Here is a 22,629-nt window from a genome sequence, read left to right as displayed (position 1 = left end):
CTATTAAATACAATATATTAAAGAGAGCCTATTAGGCCACGCGAGTGCGAGAGTATAAGAATTTACGCTTCAGCTCTTTCTTCGTATCTTTTAAATATAGATAAAAAAAAATAAGGGAATCTTATAATTTGCGAGTTCATCTTTCGTTAATTAACGCGAAATACACACGCAGCAATCGCATTTGAACAATGTCCGCATACATTAATTTGCTAATGTGCTAGTTCAGCGGAACGAGAAATGTGTCGTAAATAAATCTTAGCGTGTGGCTCGTAAACATCGTCGGACGTTTTTGTGTTTCTCTTGTTCATATATGGAAAGTATTTCATTTTCCCACTCGCAAGAGGCAGAATATAAGCCCAATCAGCATGACCCAGTGAACAAGTGGCTTTTGTGGAGCAAAGTGTCTCTCTATCTCTCTCTTCTCATGCCTCCTTCGTGTCTGCGGCATTATTCAACGGCCAACGAGATGGATGAGGGCGTGAAATTTTTAGGGATTGATCCTCCGATATCAATTGCCTTCCTCGCCCTACCACTACGATACATGGGACTTTTGATTATTCAATGACTTGTTTTGCCAGCATTCCGGCTTCTCTGTGAATTACTACCCCGCCACGCGGTGCCAATGCAGAAAACAAACTCGAAGAGGGGAAAATAATTGTCGCTAGCACTGATTGCCGTTAAACGATATTGATTGTCTTAAGTAGGTCTTGCTAATTTAATTTACTCGATTTCTTTTCAATATCGATGATTCGCCTGAACGGATGACGCGTCCGACTGAAATCGTGTTTCATCCACTTAGGTCATTGCGCGGCTGCGTCAGCAATAAAAAAAAAAGGAAAGAAATATTGGTAAGTGAAATTGTTCTAATTAAAAATATTCGCCGTGAGAAAAAGTTTACGCGTTGTGTATAAGCACGCCAGCGAAGTATATAATCTAAAAGTTGTTTATAATCAATGTGCTCAAACAACTTTGTTGGTTCCATATTAGAAAACTTGTGTGCGCGCGTATGTGTTTTTTTTATAAGCGACCTGTTTGTTCACAAACAATGTTATATCCACGTTTATCTTATTTATAAACTCCGATTTAACCTAGTTTGTTCTAGAAACGATATTCATACGAGAACAAATGGAGTTTCGCCGCGAGTGTACACTATTTGATTACTTTGGTTAAGTTGGAAGTAAGAACTGACAGGTCGATCGGGCTGACGGAGTATTAATTTATAAATTCCACGCCCTGTTTATCGCGCGCATCGTACTGAAGAGGTATTTTCACAGCGGAATTCGTCAACCGGAATGTGGCAAGCACATTGGGATCAAATGATCGTGTCTGACCAAATCTGAGTCTCACTACTTAAATGGCTACCATTAGACGCGGCGACTGCACTCTAGATAATTACATGCTAAACCGCTCTACCCCGAATTCACGTCGACTCTATCAGTTAAAGTCCAGACTTTTCTTCTTCACTTTTCTCGCTCTAATTTCAATTTTTCTTTTTTCTTCCTTTTTTTTTGCCTTTCCATATACACTCGCGCGTGTCCTATTTACAGTCTAAATAATGATGTGTAGGTGTAAAAATTCATTACAAACATGGTAAATGTAAACCGACAAGCAAAATTACAAGTGTAACGTCCGAGCTCGTAAGACTGAAGAAGCAGCAGCATCGAGTGCTTTAGAACCTGTTGAGTATGCACAGGTGGACTGTTAACGTTTGGTCGATCTTATGACCTAAAGTAAAAAGCATAGTGGCGTCGTATAGATTTGAGGCCATACACAAACAGTCGATAAACGTTGAGTTGCGCGCGTCGTAGACTTTAACGAGCTCGTCCGGCTTAAGACCGCGCCGACCTACCTCTCTACGCCACCGCGTGTATATGTATGAATTAAACCATCGTCCGTCAACGCTCTTTTAATGATCAGTTTGATAGGCATGTATTTTAGATCCATTTGGCAAGTCTGCGAGATGAAAATCCAAGAGCCAATGAACATTTCCTTCCGTTCTTTGCGAGGAAAGAAAGGGAAGCATTGCATTTTCTAAAGTGTATTGAGAAAACCGGATGGGTGTACTCGTGAATATTCACAGAAGACGAATAGCGACGGCTTGGCGCTCGAGCACTCTTACGCTTCGGCACCATAAAAATGAAGGCGTGGTTTATGCAGAAGTGGGTAGAACCCAAATTGCAACGGATGAAACTCGGAATATACCGAATCTCGATCGTACCGAAGCAGCAAAACTGAAAATAAATCGTGATTTCGCTTTAAAATCGTTCGTAAAAATTACGAATTCGAAGCTTCGCCTAAGTTCGCGGTCGAATGGGTCGCCCGGCCAATCGCCTAATTCGAGCGCGTTCAACAAATCACGCTCTGACCGCAGAGTAGCCAGCTTATCGTCGGTGAAAAGCCAGGCGGCGACGGCGGCGGCAACAAAGGCAACGAGCGTTGTAAACTCGGCAGTTCCGCGCATTCATCAGAGGATGCGCGACGCGCTAATTCACGAAGTGCGCACAAGCGAAAGCCCGGATGCAGCTGTACGCGGGCGTCGCTTGAGCTATGTAGTGCGCGGCGCTCGAAATCAGCGAAATACGCGCAAAGATTCGCATCGCGAAGGGGAATTCGATTGTTGCGCGGCATATGCTTTGCCGCGAAAAGGATCGATCGCTTTCAAAGTGAATCATGCAACGATGAGCCGCGAATTGTACAGGCGGAGTCAATTGAATTAACCGCTTTTTCCAGCTCGTTACCACTTAATGGGTTATATAACGCGCTCACTCGCTTATCGGCGACTTTTTTTTTTTACTTTGGCTATTATATCGTCAATCGGGAAGCCATACTTGTGAATATTGACAGTTATTGGATTCTTCGTTCAAGAGATAAGTTTGAGGATAAGTTTAGCTGGATTCAAATTTGAACAACATTATGCGACTTGGAAGCAATCGTAGCAAAAGTTCACGGAACGGGTCAAATAAAATTCATAAAGCGAGAACTTTATGAATTTTATTTGACTTTATAATCATGTTAAAATTAGCAAAGTTATTACATATATTTCATTTCATGCATTAATCAAGTGAAAACTTGTGATAAAGAAACAATGAAACACATGGAAAAAGTCACAAAAATAATGTAAAATAGACTGGTAGTGATATTTTCATGAAAATTTAAAGTCATTATTTCATAAACTGAAATAAAAATAGGTCCCTCGTAAAACTTTTATTAGCTTATGAAAGGAGAGTAACGAAATTTCTTTCTTAAAGAACATTAAAAAATTGTTATTGAAAGTCTTTTCCGATAGTTATGTACATACTTTGCGCACCAAACGAACAATGTTTTTACTAAGCTTCTCTTGCGCAAAAAAGAGCAAGATCCAAAGCTTTTCACGGGTGATTCGTCAAGCAATTCGATTAATAAAAAAAAACTGATTAAAAATCCGAAAAAGGGATTCCTTTGAAAATAGAAATCGAATTCCAGCACCGTTTGAAAAAGAATCCATGGAAAGGGCGACCACAGCTGAGCTTGTCACAGCACTTGTAGCACTTCTCGGGCTATAGACTGCTCTTGCGTTGATTAGCAAAAGAATAGAAATCTCGGTCGATTGTGCGCCCAAAGCCAGCGGCAGTTTTTTTATCGGTGTCTTCGAAATTTATCCCCGATGACGTACAACCAAGCTGGAATAGGAGTATGGAAGCTCGCTGTTCGACAATCGATTCACCACCATTCCTCATCCCCCCTTCCCCTTTCGTGCATGCACGCCCAACTTTCGCACGTTTTTCGTGCTCCTTTTTTCTATCTCTCTCTCAGCGCAGAGCCATTACGTCGATGAAAGGATAGAGAGTGTCTATACTTTCTGCCTCTGACTTTACGAGCTTCCCTCGCAGGAGAGACTTTTCAATGACTAACGTTTTTCGTCGATACTTAACGAACGCGTGTACACTTGCCGTCTTCTTTTCTCCTTTTCCCGAACCCAAATTACAACTTTGGCTATTTGATTTTTCAAGAGTTGCGATTTGTTGAGAAACGAAATAGAGTTTATTGTATTTCTATAAGAGACTTTATCGTTAGATATTATAAAAAGGTTTTGATAATGAAAATCAGAACGAGAGCACGTCTCATCACAAATGACTCTGTCAATGGACCTCTGTAGACTGACTCACTGAGGATCTCGCAAGCAGAGCTTAATTCACTCAGCTCATCCTGTCGACTGCTTGATAGCCACGAAAAAATTCAAATAATGAAAGCGCAGCCTTTTTTACTTAGAAAATAACATTTCAATACAGTTTTAATTGAAAAAATGCAATCCTATCTTTACACTAGAACTATTTTAGTGCTGTTAAGCTTTTACTGAAATTAAGTATCATCGTACCGATCGGTTGATTGCCCATTAAAGTAGCTAACATAATAATTGGGGCAGACCAATTGAATGTATAGCCACGTCAATACTATCCTAAGATCGATTGCTTATGAAATTTGTTTTATCATACAATCAACAAAATTATTTTACAAAGTTAGGGCATCGAAGCGAAAAAGAAATAAAAACAATTGAAAATATGAACTATCGAGGTATGTGCCTAACGAAAAACAACTCGTTTCCGCAGTCCATTAATTTTCAAGTAGAGCAGTGCCGCCACTTCCGATATTTAGCGAAGCGATTCATTGGTCCATTTCATTTTCGTGTCGTTGAAATATTAAGTCGATTGGCATCGAGCAGTGGTGCATTGTTTCTGTGACGTATAGGTCGAATACGCATTCACGTAGCTCCGACGGATCCGAGTCCTAATCCTAGTGGCAAGCGCAGAGACCTGTCGCTTGTATGTAGGCTCGAAAGACATAAATATTTACTGACCTGTATCGACCCCTCTACCTACAGCTGCATGGCGCCTAATGGTATTTTGCTCAAAAGCGACTGTAGTCCTAAAACGTTTACTGCCTAAATTACACAAATTTGAAGCCAACGCCGGCTTGCTTAATGAGATTTTCAAGTTATTTCCGAAAACGGCCAACTTTCTGCGAACCAAATGCTTTATAAAAATTTCGTTTGTCGAGTTTTCCCACTCGCGCGCGCACATACGATACAATGATTGCTTGATAAACTTTGTGGATAGCTTATTACGTTGTTCGATCTTTATTGCTGCTACGTGCATCGTTTGTGGGATAAGGCTGCCAATCTTTCCAATGCGAAAAAGCCTTTCTACCTCGTTTATTCCGATGAATATCCAACAGGAAGAAAAAATATTTGCGCTTAACCTATTCGGAACATAATGGCGTGCCGGTAGGCGACGAGGCAATCAGTTCAAAACCTTGCCGCGAAAGAAACCAGAAAGGTCTCGGGACGACCTTGTTCGCAACACGCACGATTCGACCCAATTAACTCGAGGGTTAGAAAGAAAGTCGCTTTATCAAGCAGTTTATACTTCCTCGAGGGAAGAGCGGAGAAGATCGCGTTCGTAATGTAGCGCTGAAAATTGTTTAAAATCACGCTTCCATCCCGCACCATAACTCAACGTCAGGCTTCAAAGCAGCTCGCATTAGCTAATAACGGGCTACGGTTGCGGTCGATCTTAACAAATCGATCCTACTCGATCAGAACGCTCGAGCCGCGCCAACAACGAGAAAGAGGGACGTCTTGCGATACGCTCGCTCAATGAAAGTATCTGCAGTTGGAAGAACAAACGCGAAAAAGAGGAGGCGTCGTCGCTCGCTTCGCTACAATAGACAACACAGTCCTTATCGACGCATTCAGCTTCCATTAACCACCGCGGAGGGCAGCGAGTATGTCCTCGCTGCAATTCACCATCCCGCGCTATTCGTTACTTTATAATGCATTCAAAGTATGGCCGTCCTCGTATAATTAATTTGCATATCGAATCATGTTCCGTGGTGGTTCCGCGGTGGTTCCGCGGCGCGATTTATTAATTTCTGACCGACGCGGTTACCGTACGCCAGCGAAATTTCTCATTGCGTGCAACGGGACATTCTTCCCTCGAGGCAGATTAGAAAAAAGCGTCAAAAAAATGAAAACAGAGGCGCGCGCGCACAATGACTTGGTGGCATACTTTGGTGTACATACTATACGCACTACATTATCGGCTCATTGTTGCCGGCGAAGGGATTCCCTATTTAAAGCCCTGATAAATCCCTTTTCAGGGCTACTTGCCAGCCAATGTACTTCGGCTCTGTTGTACGCGTTAAAAACGGAAGCTCCAACATCTTGCCTACTTTTCCTCTTAAAAATTCAGCAGTTTACAGAGCAATTCGTGCCTCGAATCCGATCAAATCACTTGGTCGGCTTTATTTCTACTCGTTATGAGCGGCATCGCGGTTGCCTCGGTGAATTACAAGTGAATTTTCGGTTAAAACTTGTTTGCCGGACTGCTCGCTGATAAATATCAGCTTTGATTTTGTACGAGCTTCCGATCGTTGGCATCGCTGATCGCTGTCTTCGCTTTCGTCGAACAAGACATCGGTCAGCGCTCGATGTTTTTCTCCGTTTTAAAATATTGACGAAGCTTCGTAAAACATTGGGAAATGTGCCTCGGAGTGTTAGATTAATCAATATACTTTCGGAACTGTCGGTCGCAGCAACAAAATAATAATCTCAAACAAAAAATGACATACTTTTTCGTGCGATCGCGCGCTTGCTGGTAGGCATTTTTGTCGGAATACATTACACTTTTTCTGCACATGCAGACAATATGATTTCATGGATCGCGAGCTCCAGCTGTATAAACACAATTCCCGCAATACGAGATTCGAACGCGATGAGCCTATTTTAATTTATCAAAAGTTGTATGCTGCTTATTGCACTCGAATGATTGCTCGCGCGTAAAAAATCTTTTAAAAATATCGCGCTCCTCCGCCAAAATAATATCGCCTTGTAAGCGACAGTATCATCAGGCCACCGCAATTTTTACCCGAAATAATCTTGCCAATCGATTACTCGCTCTCACCCCTCTCGCTTACTTGCGCGCAAGGCGGCCACACAAAATTAGATTTCCATGAAGCTCGGTGTACGCGTGGATCCTTGAAAATTAAGGATTCGAGTTTCAATACTAACCTTGATCGACGCAAATAGTCGAGTGAATCAGAACGTGAAAAATCGCTAATAACGCTAATTTTTTTTATTTGTTTTTCCTTTTCCGGAGGTTAAGTGGAAGATCGATTCTTTTGTACGCGTTAAGCTCGCTATTTATTTACGAGGAGATGCTTATCAATTGAAATTTCAATGTCACACGAGTGCAGACCAGTTATACTATCTTCCGATCGCGAAATAAATCACCGTTCTGACCTACGACTTATATCCTCGTAACGACAACCGGCGCAGCAATTTCTGTGTTCTCTCTGCTTCTTGATCGCTCCGCGAAAAAAAAAGTCACGTAATAGCATATCGCGCGCTCCCTCTGTCGTGCCGCTGCCGACGCCGCCGCCGCCGCGCGCTCGCGGCCCCAATTTGCAAAAGAACAAGTTCGATACTTTATCGCTTTCTTGTTTTCGTCTGTCAATCCTCTGTCGATCCTCGATGAACTCGATGCAACATCGACAACTTGACTTATCGACCTGCGTACTTTGAAAAATTCAATCAAGCAACCTCGATCTCGCTCGTAACTACCTCAACCCAACCCAACCCAACCCAACCCAACCCAACCCTCGGCATGAAAACAGAAGAAAAACTGGCGAAACGAACAATCGCATCAATTGATACGGGCACGCCGGCGGCATAATTAATTCACAAAAGAAATAGAGATGTTCGGTACAGTTTATGAGTAACCGTCGCGGTTCGGATCGATGATGATGGGGAAGAGAAGGTATACGCGCGCACACGCACGCACACACACACGCGCGCGCGCGCGCGCACTCACCTGTCGCCTCGCAAGAACAAGCTAGAAACTTCACAACACAACTGCAATTATTTTTGTTAAAATTGAAGAAGGTGGTACACTGCACGTACGGCTACGTGCTACTGGCAGGTCGGGTCGCGCGTCAGGGGCTTTTATAAGCTTTGCAGGCGGGAGAAGGGCGAGAAGAGAGCGGCGCGCGCCGCTATATAACACCCATCCGACGCGCAGTCTACGAAAGCTCTCTCTCTCTCTCCCTCTCTCTCTCTCTCTCTTTTCTTTCGTACAAACTGCTCGATGATGCCACTGCTGGTGCTATTGTTTTTGTCGAGCCACGAGAAGACGAAAGGGGAGCTTCCGTGGAGTTGTAAGCTTCAGATGCGACGAACGTCTGGCTAAACTTGGTTAGACGCTCGACAAATCCCGATTACTTGAGTACCAACGCTGTGGCTAACGTATTGTCACACCTGCGTGCAGTAGCTTCATACACTCCTCGGTAACTGTCTTCGTTCAAAGCCCATCTCACCATGTTTTGAGTTATATTTTTGTTTTCTTTTCTTTTCTTTTATTTTCTTTTTCGAGGGATATGACGCTCAAATGGCTTTTGTATGGATCGATAGAAATTGAATTTTAAAATCAAATCACAGCCGCTCGGGCTTTTTTTTTTATTTTCATTTTAGCTCGATGAATGTTACAGCCTTACCTGTGATGGATAGATTCGGTCGAGTTAGTTATCTTTGAAATGTTCATGCTCTAGACTGTTCGGTTGTCGATAAACATGTTAAACTTCAACATTGGCTAGTAAGCAGACTAACAAAAGAAATTTTTCATTCGATAGAAGCAGTAAAGAACATTGCGTGCTTATGATCGTTCAATGAATACTACAAAATATTCTTATGACTGTCTTGCTCAATACTCGTAAATAATATTCATATTGAATGATACCATAAAATTTGATGATTCAATTTGTTCTAGATTTCATTTCATTTCTTCTAGATGTTTAATTCACTAGTAAACATTGGTTTGTTTCCTTATATTCTGGGCACAAATGAGCATCATCGATTAATAAATAAAACAATATAATTCAAATGTCGAATAGTTTATAACATGCTTAGCAAGTTTGATAAATTACTTATCTCGCAGTCTTACTTTCATTTTGCCCATGTCAGAATGACAAAAGTAATGAAGTGAAATCCTTTTGCATGTAAAATCTGAAAATGTAGCGTTGCACACTCGTAGCAAGCTCGCATTTCGCCTGAATTCTTAATTTATCTGTGAATAATAGCGATGCCAGAAATGCCCTTGTCTCATTGTTTTCTTACTATTAAATTCTGCATTTTAGTTTATACTTTATGTGCACTAATTCCAAGTTACGGCATATTCCGCGTTAATTTTCAAACGTAAGTGAATTGCACAAACTATCAAGAGAATTTCACCCTTGTCAAGTCTTATCTCTCGGTTTTATTTTCTTTTTTGTGAAATTGTTCGCAATTCCATTTTATTGCAAGTTTCCAAGAAAAGAAAATAAATAAAATAGTTAGAGGAGGGTTGACAGAAAAGTCCTTAATGGAGCGATGCAACGCGGCGATTCTATCGCGCAGGTTTGTAGATTCCTCCCCCTCCCCTCACCCTACTCTCCGGCAACTTGATCTGCTACCTAGCTCCTCTCAACCTTGCAGGCACATTCTGGGCCACCTGGTCTCTATGTATCGGTCAGGTAATCCCCATGGCCAAGCCGTTTACCCTGAACTTTACGACGATGCTCCGCTAATTGTCCATCCTTTTTCGCTTTACAGGATTATCACTCGTCGTACACGTGTGTGCTCGGGGTCTTTGCTGGTTTATTGTCATCTTTCTTTTCAATTTTTTTTTATTCTCGCATATTTTTTTTCGAAGGGACTTGATTAGATCGTAATAAATTGAGAATAGTTAAACTTAAGTTATTTACTTGACTTTTATTTCATTAATGAATAACGAAGTGAATATCTTGATTGGCTTAATAAATTGCCATATTTGAAAAACAACAAAGAAAATATATCTTTCTGCGTGTATTTCATTAATTAATGTTCCTGCATATTCGAACGCTGGTTCATAGGATGCTTTACAATACCCCATGGGTAATAGGCGTTTAATTAAATACATCGCCCATCAGCAATCTCGAACACCACAGGTAATTAACATTTTAGCCTGCTCAAAAGCATTTTACGGAATGACAAAAGTAGGTAAATCAAAATGTCGTTGAAGAATTAGAATTTAATGAATTATCTATATTTCAGAAAGGCTTTTTTTTGTATCTGAAGTGTCAAAACTGAAGATATCATGTAACTAAAGTGATTTTTTTGACGTTTTTTTTTTACATACCTTCAAATATTGAAAATCTGACAAGTGTGTGAATACTACCTTCCAAGAACCAATAAATTCATAAGAGGAGCTTTCGAAGTACGTCTTTCGTGCCAAATTTATCAATTTATTCTTAAGTTGAAATTTTCCGAGTAGCATCAATAGCCCTATTTCGTTTAATATTCTCTAAAATAGATGCTGACTCCCGATACAATAGACATCAATTTATTGAGTCGAATATATCAAAAGTATTGCTTTAGAATTCACGTTATTATACTTATTTTATGCTATACGTATTATCGATTGCCAGATTCATTTTACAACATGCTATTATTCAGTAATCTCATATTATTTCAATAAAACGAATGGCCTTTGTGACGATCAAATAAATGAACTAGAACGCATTTTTTATTTATTATGCCATAGAAAAAATTATAAACAGTTATCAGTATTCTCGATTAAAAAGTAATTTAAATATACCTGTTGCAATGTATAAATCATTTAGCATGACCTATATCATGCGAATTCGGCCACCAAATAATCGATTGAGTGTAATTTGTGAAAGTCAAACTCTTGTTTTTAAAAACATTGAACAACAAGATCATAGGCTTTCATAACTCACTTTATTTAAATTATAACTATACATACAAAATGAGTCTGTCGATGTTCCATGCAATGACATCTTCATCGAATAATCGCACGTCGAACACGAAAGGGCTATTAGAAAAAAAAAATTTGCTTTTCAGATTAATTCTAACTGTTATATCCATGTAGTAGTATGTAATGCCATATCCCAATACCGCACATTAATTCAACACTCAAGTTAATAGTCTTACTTACTATAAGCTTTTATTAGGTCATATAAATGCATTAAGTAGTTTCTCACATAAATAGCGTACACATTCTTATGTGTCATACGACTGAATTGATACTCGAGTAATTAACATAGCAAATGGAATATCGATGAATTAACGTAATCGTAGGTTGTACGAATCTATTACGTTGTCGATAAAAATTGGTGCACGAATATTAAAAGAATAATTTTAAAAAGACTAAGAAAATGAAAGTATTAAAACATTAGATGATTCTACATAGTTCATTCGGGTGTCATTCCTTTATCATTGCTGTAGTTTAAAATATACAAAATCACTTGGTTCTTTAGAAATTTATCGCGGAAACAAACGCAATCTTAGCGATACTATAAAGTAATGTATTCAGGTACGAAACTTTTTTCTTTATATTATTATTTGTACAGATAACGATTCAAAGTGCCGAAGAAGAACGTGCAAGGAATAAAGATATGATTCTTTTTCTAGGTCAACTGAAACCATTCGTATACGTGCTCTAAAGTTGTGATATGAAAACCAAACAATATTTTCACTCATAAAGTATCAAAAATAAGAATGGTTATAATCACACTTTCTATTCATTTTCAAGCATATGAAAATTTTCTTTCAGAATTTGATTGAAAAATCGTATATATTCTATTTATACTATATTTTATGTATTACTCAATGACTAATTAGTTAATTACTTCATTAATTTGATTAACGGATGTGAAATTTAATGAATTTAATTTCATTCGGGATGTCAGCTTTACATTTTTTTTAAATGTATTTGGCCGATGTTGATTAAAAGGAAAAAGCTATTTCATCAAAGACTTCGCCTAATTAAGAGTAGTTGAAACTCAAAAAAGCGTGGAAAAGCGAGAAGCAGAGATACGTAGTATAAAAAAGAGGGCAAAGGCAAGAAAAGGCTAAGCCCTGTCCGTGGCTAACAATCAAGTCGTTGAACAAAAAAAAAAGAATAAGGGGAAAAAAGGGAATAGTAGAGAGGATGTGAGAGAATGAGAGATCGGGGCTGAGCTTTTCAGTCTCGTAATTATTCCAACTTACGAAGCCGTCTGGCCAATCTAGACGTGTCAATATTGTCGTAAGCTCTTTTCGCCCGCGAAAGCTTGATTTGCCAAGTTGCGGATCGACATTCAGCATCGAAAGCTCAGCCGAGCGTAGCTGCTTTGCCTGACATCTACGAATATCCTTTTGAAAGCTGCTGCTAGAGAAGAAGATTGCCGGTAAAGTAGAAAGTTTGAGCTTTTACTGCAAGCTTGGAGGTTGGTAAGTTTCTATGTAGATAAGCAACATGTGGCTGGTTTAACAGGAGGTAATTTCAGGGGTTGCTTCTCGAGTATAGTATTATCAGCTGTGCCGCCCTGTAATTGCTGAGGTTGCTTTTGAATTATTCATGCGTCAATTACGAGGTGATATGTGAGCAAAGGTCATCTATACGAATAATTTCTCCGTGCAGCGATACATAATTGATGATAAGAACTTTTATATACTGTAATAAATGGAATATTATTTAATCACATGGTAATTCGACAGCTATTATCCGCATAAGTATAATCATAAAGAATTCAAGTAAAGTTCTGATTGTCATTAGCAGACTTATCAAGAGTTTATCAAACCTATTTTTCGTGTGTAGATATTAATTTATATTAAAAACATGACGAATAGCAAATATTGACTACCATACATTATTTTTCGAAACGTAACGGAATATAAGACTGCATTTTTCAAACTAATAAAAAATTGTTCTATATGACTAACTACGCACGATCCAACAATCCAACCGTGAACAGCCAATATTCTTTCGCGTGTAACTTGATTAAGTTACCTGTCAAAAACTTTGCGCGAGTTTAATCAATAATTTGAGCAAAGTTTACAACGACGAAAAGCATAAAACATTCAATAATGGCCGTGTTGCTTCTAAGCCAATCGTAGAGCTCCCGAACACACAGTAGAATGTTTCACGGTGATGTCGAATAATACTTTGATTTCGTGTGTGTATGGCGTAATAACATTAAATTTCTATAAATCTCATTGCTAATAAATTCCGACGTCGAAAAATGCATCGCCTCGCGTTCACGTTAACAGAGAAGTGAGACCCCTATCTCGGCGCATAGTACATGTACGCGCGAGGTGGAAAGCTCTCTCACCCCCCTCCCCCGTGTGTACCGTCATTGGAATTAATGGCGTCATATTACTCGTGGCTGCACATCGATCAAACTACGCGACATTGAAAATTCTCGATCCACGTGAATGCATTGCATTAGCAACCCAACGACGAATATCGTGGTATTCGCGCGGCAACACGTGTAAATGAAGCACGCTCGTAGAAAAAAAAAGGAAGCAAACAAGTTTGCCGGCGTGTTGACTCAGCGCTTCCGTTTTTTTTCTTTTTTTTTTTCCAAGCTTCGCCATCGTTCTCGTCCTTTCATTCGACTCAATCAGGCGCGCAAGCTTTGGTACGCTGTTTTATCGACCGAGATGTATCTATACAATTTTCTTTTTGTCACGCGTATGCGTGTGTTGATTGGTGAAGTAATGCTACAACAAACATAAAATATCTTTTTGTTATCAAAATTGCAGTTTTCAAAATTAAAAGGCAATAAAGTGCTATTATGTAAGCCGTTACAATCATCGGACCAACACTATCTTTAATGGTTTTATATTGGAGTTTAACCTACACATAAAAAAGAATTTTTTTTGTACTACAAATTTAGTCTTTGCCGTAAATATTTATTGAAATAATTTATGCCAATGAAATTTAAAGCAATTTCCAAGCGTCCAATATAAATTCATGTATGTTTAACAACGGCAGCTTTTTCAATTTCTGTACAATATTGTTTTTGCAATGTTCTGCTGTTGGGTCAGAAAAAACATTTGGAGAAGCGAACAAAAACTATTACAAAATAGTGAATCTTGAGCGAAGACAAGCTGGAAGTTCAGCTCATTTACTTTGATTCACTGGCAATCGCGTGACAAGCGAACGAAAGTACCCCAATAGAGGGTACAATGTATCACTGAGGATCGCAAGAGAAACGGAAGAGATAAACAAGTCTAGTAGAGCTCGAATAGCCTTTTTGGACGACATATGATGAAAACGACCTTTTTCCTCATTCAAAAACTTCCGAGTAAATTACAATCTGGCCATTCAACAGTGGCGTAACGAATCTTCAAAATTTAGAGATAGATCATTTGGAATAATTGAACAACAAAGGGTGCAAATGCCAGGATGCTCGCAGCTCTTTATATTATCGCCGAGAGCATCGAGCATCAGGTTGGAATTACAGGCCGATAAATCGAACATGAATCGTACGTATATTGCGACATCCGAAGGGTTGCATGGCCTCTGCAATACTAACTATACATTTGTGTAATGAGTGCGCCTACCAAGTGTCACAAAGAATCTATCATCGATACATCACGGCCAATTGAACCTATCAATTTTAATTATCGAAGAGTTGCACACAAATATAGGATCTTCATCGAAAGCAAATCAAATCTTCTTATTTTTTTTACGCATGGAAATCTGTCGACGTCAAGTGACGTATAACCTCGATATCTACACTTAGAGAATATTGCTATTTTTCAGGAAAAAGCCCCTGCGTCGTGCACAGATCGATAATTTTAGTTTCGCAATATAGTCATTAAGAGACAATTAGACTGATAAGAGTCGGACTGTCTGGCCTTGAAAGACAAATCGATTCCGACCAGTGGTGTGTTGGCGTTGGATTCATCTCACAGCTCGAAAACGTTCAGTTGCCCGTAGCCGGCGCGTAAAAGAGAAACGAAGTGGAACGCAAAAAGCTACAGAGAGCTAATCGCGTTATTAGTCGCGCGGCGACGACGAGTGCGCCCGCACAAAAGCTCGCGTGCCAGGCTTCGCTTACCGGAAACAGCGGCAGCGGCGAGCCAAAAGTCGAGCCGTATAATTTTTGCGTACACGGTCCACTGTAGTCGCGATTTGTCGGAAGAAACGAAACGTCCACGAGGCATGGCTGGCAAGCACCTCGCCTAAATTCGCGTCGATTAGCGTCTCACTCCGAAGTTGAGTGCATTTACGCTCAACTTAATGCGCCTGTACACGTACGCTATCTCCTTGTATCCATCTGCGAATTGAATGCGTGGTTGAATATCAACGCCTTGGTAAATTCTAATAATTTAACGGTTTCTTTTCGCACGTTGTGTGTACGCCGTGCACATCGATCGTTGGAACTTTACCATCGACTGCGACGTCGAGACAAAGGATTTTTGTACGTCGAAATGAACGGGCTCAGTTTTTTTTGCTACAGAGCGTGCGTTAATTTTTTTTCCAACCATACACACGAGCCAGTGTCCGGCGGCGCCGCGCCGCATCGCGTGATGAATTTTCTAGTGCTCGTAAGCATTCGCGTTTTTCGCATACGAGTTTTAACGAATAGTTAGGACTCCTGACTATAGTTTCTGTTGCAGACTTCACGAACTGCCCTGTTTGCGTGAAAAATTGGAATTTAGATTGCCACGCCTTGAAGCGGTTATTCTTATTGTATTGTCAATATGTCGTTCCAATAGCTATTGATTTTCGGTGATTCGTTGCTCTCGCTTCGAGTTATTCACGAATTAGCACTAGAAATTATACGAACGACATCGAAGAAGAATTTTATTGATTTATGAGTGAAAGTCCGAAAATTGTTTAAGAAAGAGTTAACAAAATTGAGTGACTTTAACGAAGCTGAATTGAGAACTCGTAATACATTATGGGAAATCGCTCGATAATTCACTACTTGAACAGGCCAAAGTTAAAATGTCCCTCGTAAACATCTGTAATATCGAGTAATGCGGCAGAGTGAATTATTTGAGCCCAGATACGAGCTGGAAAGAACGGCCAGGTTAAAGAAAGTCTCGCATGCGAAAAACGATTCAGTTTCATTCCAAGAATAGCCAGACCATAGTGCACTTAAGTCCCACTCGGGGCGAGCGAGCTTTTTCTACAAAATAATAGCCGGGAGCGGCGGTTCGCCGCTGGAAATCGCTCCGAATCGCATCTCGGCGAACGCGCGCGCGACGATCACAGCGCCGCCGTCGCCCGGTTCTCCGGAAACGCGAGCTACCGATTTCTAATATCGATCGCGCCGCTTCGTCGATAAGCAGCAGGCGCGCGAGGGGTCAGGTTGGCACACCTGCGGCAAACGCGCAGCGCGTCGGCTGAAAATCGATGCACTGCCGGTCAAAGACCCGGAAGTCCGCCTGACACACGGGGGAGAGCTCTCGGCTGTCCGTGCACGCGCCTTGCCGCTCGAACTCGCGGCCGCGTGCATCGGAATCGCATTTGAATTCGAGCGACTCTCCATGCTCATTCGCGCGCGCGCGCGCTCCATCGTGGCGATTTGGCTCCGAGCAGCGAACGGACGCTCCGCTTTAATTATTGATTGTGTTTGCTTCGCCTGCGCGCCACGCCAACGATTTGTTGACGGAGACCCCGTGCACGCCCGCGCGCACCACCTTCATCGGATGATTAGTGTGCTTTTCAATTTTTTTTTTATACCGACGTTTTCATCCACTCGACCGGTTGTTCAACTCGGCTTTTAAAATTGCCGATATTATCCTAGAACTTGTCGATGCAGATAATGCAATCCTTTGGTTTTCTTCTGAGACGATAACTGTTTTTTAATATATTTGTCTTTCGAGCCTATCAAGAATGGAACGAAACATTATTCAAACTTACGACTAATTGAAATACAGCCTTGCCAACAATCAGTGCACAAATTCTATCGTTGCATTGACTTCAATGAATGTGCCATACAACATCTTCCTGACCTATGTATAGTATTTTTAAATTCAAAAAATGTCAGTTTTATTGCCGGTTTCTATAATATTCTTCTAAATACCTAATGAAGGACCAAAACCAAAGCGTAATTCTGCTCTTCTACCCGATGCTGTAGTTATTGTTATTAGTCTCGTGCAAGCCAATTGTGACACTTGTCCCGATGTTTGGGGAGTGCCAACGCTGGGCACGCAATTGCTTCCAAAACACAATACAATGAATACTTTCATAGCAAAATTAGCAACAGCTATTAAAAAATTTAAAGTATTCTACAGGTACACGACTCGCGTATTCCGGTTGTTTGCTGTTTACGAGTACATGCGCGCGTACGTCCTTCGTGCGTCGTTTGCTATCTCCGGACTTCGAAAAAGTCTGATAAATGTATTATAATTAAATAATAGTGAAGTTTCATAATTACTCATCTGAATGCCGATATAAGTAATATAAGTAAAAACGATGAAAGCTTTAGCATCGATAAAAGAGGGGAGGGGGAGAAAAAAGAAAGAGAAAGAGAACAGCGGATTGCCATATCTAATATCGCATGCGTCGCAGTATAGAAGTAGGCTATTTGATACACGACGACGGCGCAACCCTCTTACACGTTCCCTGCGAGTTCTGCCAAGGCCTCTTCTCTCCCATGTTCGCGAAAAAAATACACGAGGGAAAGATAGAGAGAGAGAGAGAGAGAGAGAGAGAGAGAGAGGGAGGGAGGAAAATTGATAAGAATCGTCGCGTGTCTGAGTAACACAGTGACAGAAAGTAAAAGCTCAATAGATAAAAATAGATTCGAGCGGTCAATTAACCGTGAGCTTTTTGCCAGTTTGACGATTTGTCTTTTGTCTTGAGAGCTGTGTATATGTGTAAATGCGCGTGTAGAAAGGAGAGCATTCTCCTATAAACTTAGCTGCACCTATCAAGATGTCGTTAAGGAGGTCAAGCCACGCTGCTCACGCGAGCTTTGAAAACGCGACGACGAATGACTCGACGCTCGATCGGGAAAATCTGAGGCTCCTGACGATATGTTGTTTTTTTCTCTTTTTTTTTGCCTGTCTGGTGAGCTTTCGATTTTGCTATTTTCTTTCGTGTCGGGGTGTGATTTTTCGTTCGACGATGTGGCTTTTAGTGATTGCTCATGTGTGCAACGATCCGTTTTTTGCGGCTAGATGAGCTTTTATGTATAAGCTGTAAAGCAATATCTTTTCCTGATATTTTGCATGAGAAATTTGATGAAAAGAATATGATATTTAAATCCCTCTAGATATCGAATGAAAAGATCTGGTCAATCAAGCAGGACAAGAATGTAACGTAATCGAGGGGGAATTTATAGATAAAGTCTGCGTGGTTTTACGCTTGACAACTTTATGGCCAACAATCCTTTCGTTCTATAAAAAAGTAGTAAATGGGAACTACCGCAAGTGTATCGTTAAACCTGTTGAATAAAAAATAGGATCCGCGTCGCAATATGTACCTTTAGTGTTAAGAGTGCCAACATATTTTCGAAATGACATAGCATTCGGAGTGCGTTTTACATTCGATCAGTTGCACTTGAATTAAATGTCGCGGGTTATACATTGCATGATTTTATGTATTATTCACGAGACGGTTAAAATGAATTTGCTCAATATGGATAGATTATATATAGATGCTTCATGCTGCGTCGTGCTTCTTTGGGTAAGCTTTGTGTATCAATTTTGAGTAACGTTTCAGCTGATTGGATAAAATATTTTACCAATCTGAGAATCGAAGACCCAAGCCGAATGCGCGATAAAATATATGGGTTCGGCCTGTCCTCCCCCCGTTGAAAACATAATTTATTTTCGTTTGTCGACCGGAGCAATGCTTGCTATCAATCTTCAGACGAAAGCCGAAGCTCGTACGATGTCAAACGTACACGCAAAGAATTCATTACCAAAGCGAAGGCGATTTCAAGTGCAATAATTTGAAAAGTGCGCGGGATGCTAGCCTAGTTAACGATCTTTGGTCGTTGCAATCTCGTTTAAAACATTACGCTGTAGAAAATTAAAAGAAAGCATCATTTTACGATGCCAACACGGGCTTCAGCAATAACGCGACGTTACGAAAAACGATTACGAGAGAGTGGTAGCACGGCGGGGGGGAAAGAGCGCGCGCTCGGATGAAAATTTCTATTTTTTATGCCATGAAAAAGAAAGCAAAAAATAAAGTACGTAGCGCGCATCTTCGTGCAATACAAAAAGAGTGCAAACATCGTAGTGCAACACGAACACAAACGCACGCGCGCGCGCGCGCGCATCATTACGAGCACGCAATGGCGTATGGTTCAGTACGCGATCGCGCGATTATCACGCGAGCGGATGTTTCGATGTGACGAAGATACGCGTCTCGGACGCGAAATGCCGCGGGACGATGGGTAGGTCTTTACTGCGAGAAGCCTCCGCTGTTCCGAGGATCGCCGACATTGAAAAGCATCGTTTGGAGAATAAATCGATATATCAAACGCAACTGTTCAAATCGACATTTGACCGGGCGAAGTACAGCAAAATTACGCTTGTCTTCGCAACTTTGGTGCTATTCGCGAAGGGACGAAGGATATCCTTTGAAAGAATCGTTGATCGAGCGCGCAGTGGATGACGAGCGGAGTGCACAAAGCGAGGCGCGAATTTCTCGTCGCAAATGTATTTCCTTAACCTAGTTAGACCAAAGGAAAAAGAGAGGACGCGCGAGCACTGATCACAACTATCGAAATCAATGCTACACTGTCAATATTGGATAGTGGTCGAGTCAGAGCTCGTAAACGTCTCGATCGTGAAAAATTAGAGCGGAGAGATAAATTTCTTGGGGGAGTGAACCCTCCCCGGGCAAGTTTGTCCATGGACGCTCGCGCTTATAACGATGAAGTGTGCACACAATACGAGTCAAAGCGCGAGTTTGGAATAGCATATAGAGGGGAAAGGGAGCGAGAGAGCGCAATTGATTTCTTCCGGCGCCGACTGCACGCGCTCGGCTGGCGCCAGTGCGCTCCTTTTTATGCGCGTCGTCGCCGGCGAGCGAACGAGCCAGAGAGAGTCGTTGCCGCTGGCCCTTTTCCACCCCCCCCCCCCCCAGAAAATTACGCTACGGATTGGATTTAACGCCGCGTCGTCAGGCTGCAATTAATTTTTTCCCGCTGCCCAAGAGATTTCCAGCGGGTTAATGAGACTCGCCGTATAAAGCGAGCGCACCGCGCTTTTCCCCTTGTTTTCCCCGGACAATCCGCGCGCGCGATTTTTACGCGTTCGCAGCTGCGCAACGTGTTGCGGGTTTTTTTTTTCTTTCGCGACTGGCCTGCAGTGCACAAGTTGAAGTTCTATCCTAGCGCTTTGCAAAAATAATGTTTACTCGCGGGCGAGTAGAGTGTACGCGCGCGCGACAGCAGAAAAAAAAAAGAGAGCGGCTATAGCTCATTCTTCGATAATCGCCCCTAATCGTCCGTGAATTACAAACACACAAGCGCACGCACGCACGCACACACATACACAACACTGACGCTTAGTACATGTAGTTTCACTTTCACACTGTCAAGGGCTTTTATGCTCGTAACGCCTTTTTGACTCGAGTTTTCATTCAATATTCAACGACGCGCCACCATTTCCGATGAATCGCTTACGGCATCGATTTGCCATTTCGGAAAATCGCGTCTGCCACAGAGCAAGCGAGTAGCTACGACATTCGTCTTTAACAAAAATAAAAAAAGTTCGAGCGCGCGTCGCTTACTTCTGTCCAATGTTAAAGAGTCGCGGGCAAACTTTTAATTTGCGAAAGTACGGTTAAACTTTCATTCGAGCTAATAATAAACAAAGAAAAACAAGAATGTAGCGTTGTGCAAGCAGTCGCATGCAATGTGATTGAAGTTGGCAAAAGAAAAGAAGAATATAGAGAATCATACACACCGCCATTCTTAGCCTCGCCGTTGATCATGTCTTCGACCATATCTTTGGCCGCATTGACGGTATCTATGACATTATTCTTAGCCGAGTTAACAACGTCTTTAACGTCCTCCTTGGCGTCGTCGACGGCTTGCTGTACACTTTCCTTGCTCGTGTTGCATCCCATTGTCGTCCTTGATCACAACGGGCACATACACATCTAACGGTCTTGAATCGACGCGCACAAGAAAGCTCACGCGCGACAGTCGGGCTTTGCGATCGTAGGCGTTAATCCGGGCTCGATCGCGAGGCAGAAGAGGAAGCACGAGAAAAAAGGAGGGGGAGGGGGAGAAGGCGTGAGCAGTAAATCGAGCTTTCGGCGAGACGGGGCCGCAGGGCGAGAGGGCAAAAAGGAAAGAGCGAGCGCGTGCGACGGGGGACGCGCGCGTGTCCTGGCTTTTGATCCTCCCCCTCCTTTCCGGCAGTTTCCGGTCACGCGCTGGTCGCGCAGCCACCACAGCAGAAGTCTCCTGTCGTTCTTTCTTCCGCCCTCGTCGTCGTCGTCGTCGTCGTCGTTGCACGCGACAACCTGCCGCTGACCGAATTATCCCTTCTCATTCGTTCGCAAGCCAACGTTGTTGTCCTCTGCTATCTCGTTATCACCGTTCTCTCGTTGGCATTCCAGCAACGTTGGATTTCCTTTATTTCGCACACTCGGAGAAACGGAGCGAGAGCGAGAGTGAGAAAAGGGAGCGTACGCTCGACGTTGGCGCTGGACGCACAACAACTGAGTGGCGCGAAAGACTCGCGTTGCCGACGACCCTGCCCTTGCCGCCGTTCTCGCTCTCGCCACCGCTCGATTAGATATATATGTGTTGCGCGCGCCCTACTTGATATAAAGCGCCCCGCCGGTCTTTGCAAGCGATCATTCCTCCTCCCCACCCCATCGCGGGCGTCTCTCTCTCTCTCTCTCTCTCTCTCTCTCTCTCTCTCTCTCTCTCTCTCTCTCTCTTTCTCGCAGTTCTCTTTCATTGACGAGATCGTTTACCTGCGTGTGCTTGCGCGACAACTGTGGTATTTATATCGCCGCTTGGTCCGCAAATGCCTGCATTTTTCATATGATTGGCATCGTATGAATTCAGCCTCTATCGCGCAAGTTTTGATTTGGTGAAGGCGAGCTGATGGGAAAACGCGTTTAACGACGTTGAGTCCTTGAGTGAAGCACACAGTGGTGGGGGGGGGGGGGGGGGGGTATTTTTATTATGCGGCGCCAAGCCTGCGTAGGTACGTGTGATCATGGGCCAATCCGCGCCCCATCGGCATATTCCGCGATTGCTCGATCGATCGACTAAAGCCTGCTCGAAAAAACTGCGATCGCGAGCGCAAGGTGTAAATATAATTGGCGCGCGCAAAACCTCCAATGATAAAGCACACACGTGTCGAGTTTAATTGCTCTATTCCTCACAGTCACCTTCAGCGCTGCATATAGCCGTCATTGATGTACACAACTTGCTCGATCGCGAATAATCTTTGGCGTATAGCGTTTGGCCTGCGATGTTTGCGAAAGTCGCGCGCGTTTTGTCCATCGATGCATGTTCAGCTGGCGCGGATAAATTACGTAGCACGCACGGCCGCAGCGAACGAACGCACTATCCCCATGCGTTACGAATACTTAAGCCGATTAAAACAAACGTGACTTTCTCCAAATCAACTGATCTATCGTTATTCGCTTGATTGGATAGCGAGCTACTGCTAGATTTGGCAGGATCTCTTTTGTTGGGTCTACTATGAGCTAATTATTAGTATGAATTATTTAATATGTTGTTGTAGTATTGTAGACAAACGAATGAGAGGCTCGACTTCCAATGTTTTTTGTGTGCCAAAATATATATTATTTACTCGAAAGTAAATTATTTTTTAATGTATTATTTTAA

At 42.1% G+C, this 22,629-nt stretch overlaps 1 protein-coding gene across 1 annotated transcript in view; it reads right to left on the bottom strand.

The window, feature by feature from the left end:
- LOC131673436 (cylicin-1) overlaps window positions 1-21,471 on the bottom strand; it is a 48,052-nt gene extending 26,581 nt beyond the window's left edge. The window contains exon 1 of the mRNA XM_058951439.1: window positions 20,720-21,471. Within this exon, the coding sequence (XP_058807422.1) occupies window positions 20,720-20,882 (163 nt within the window). The 5' untranslated portion in view covers window positions 20,883-21,471. The remainder of the gene's footprint in view (window positions 1-20,719) is intronic.
- Between the last annotated feature and the right edge of the window lie 1,158 nt (window positions 21,472-22,629).

Source organism: Phymastichus coffea, unplaced genomic scaffold (genome assembly GCF_024137745.1).
Source record: "Phymastichus coffea isolate CEN01 unplaced genomic scaffold, Cenicafe_Pcof_1.1 PCOF00178, whole genome shotgun sequence".
NCBI lineage: Eukaryota > Metazoa > Arthropoda > Insecta > Hymenoptera > Eulophidae > Phymastichus > Phymastichus coffea.
Note: the sequence above shows the minus strand (reverse complement) of the source record. Positions and strands in the feature narration are given on the sequence as shown.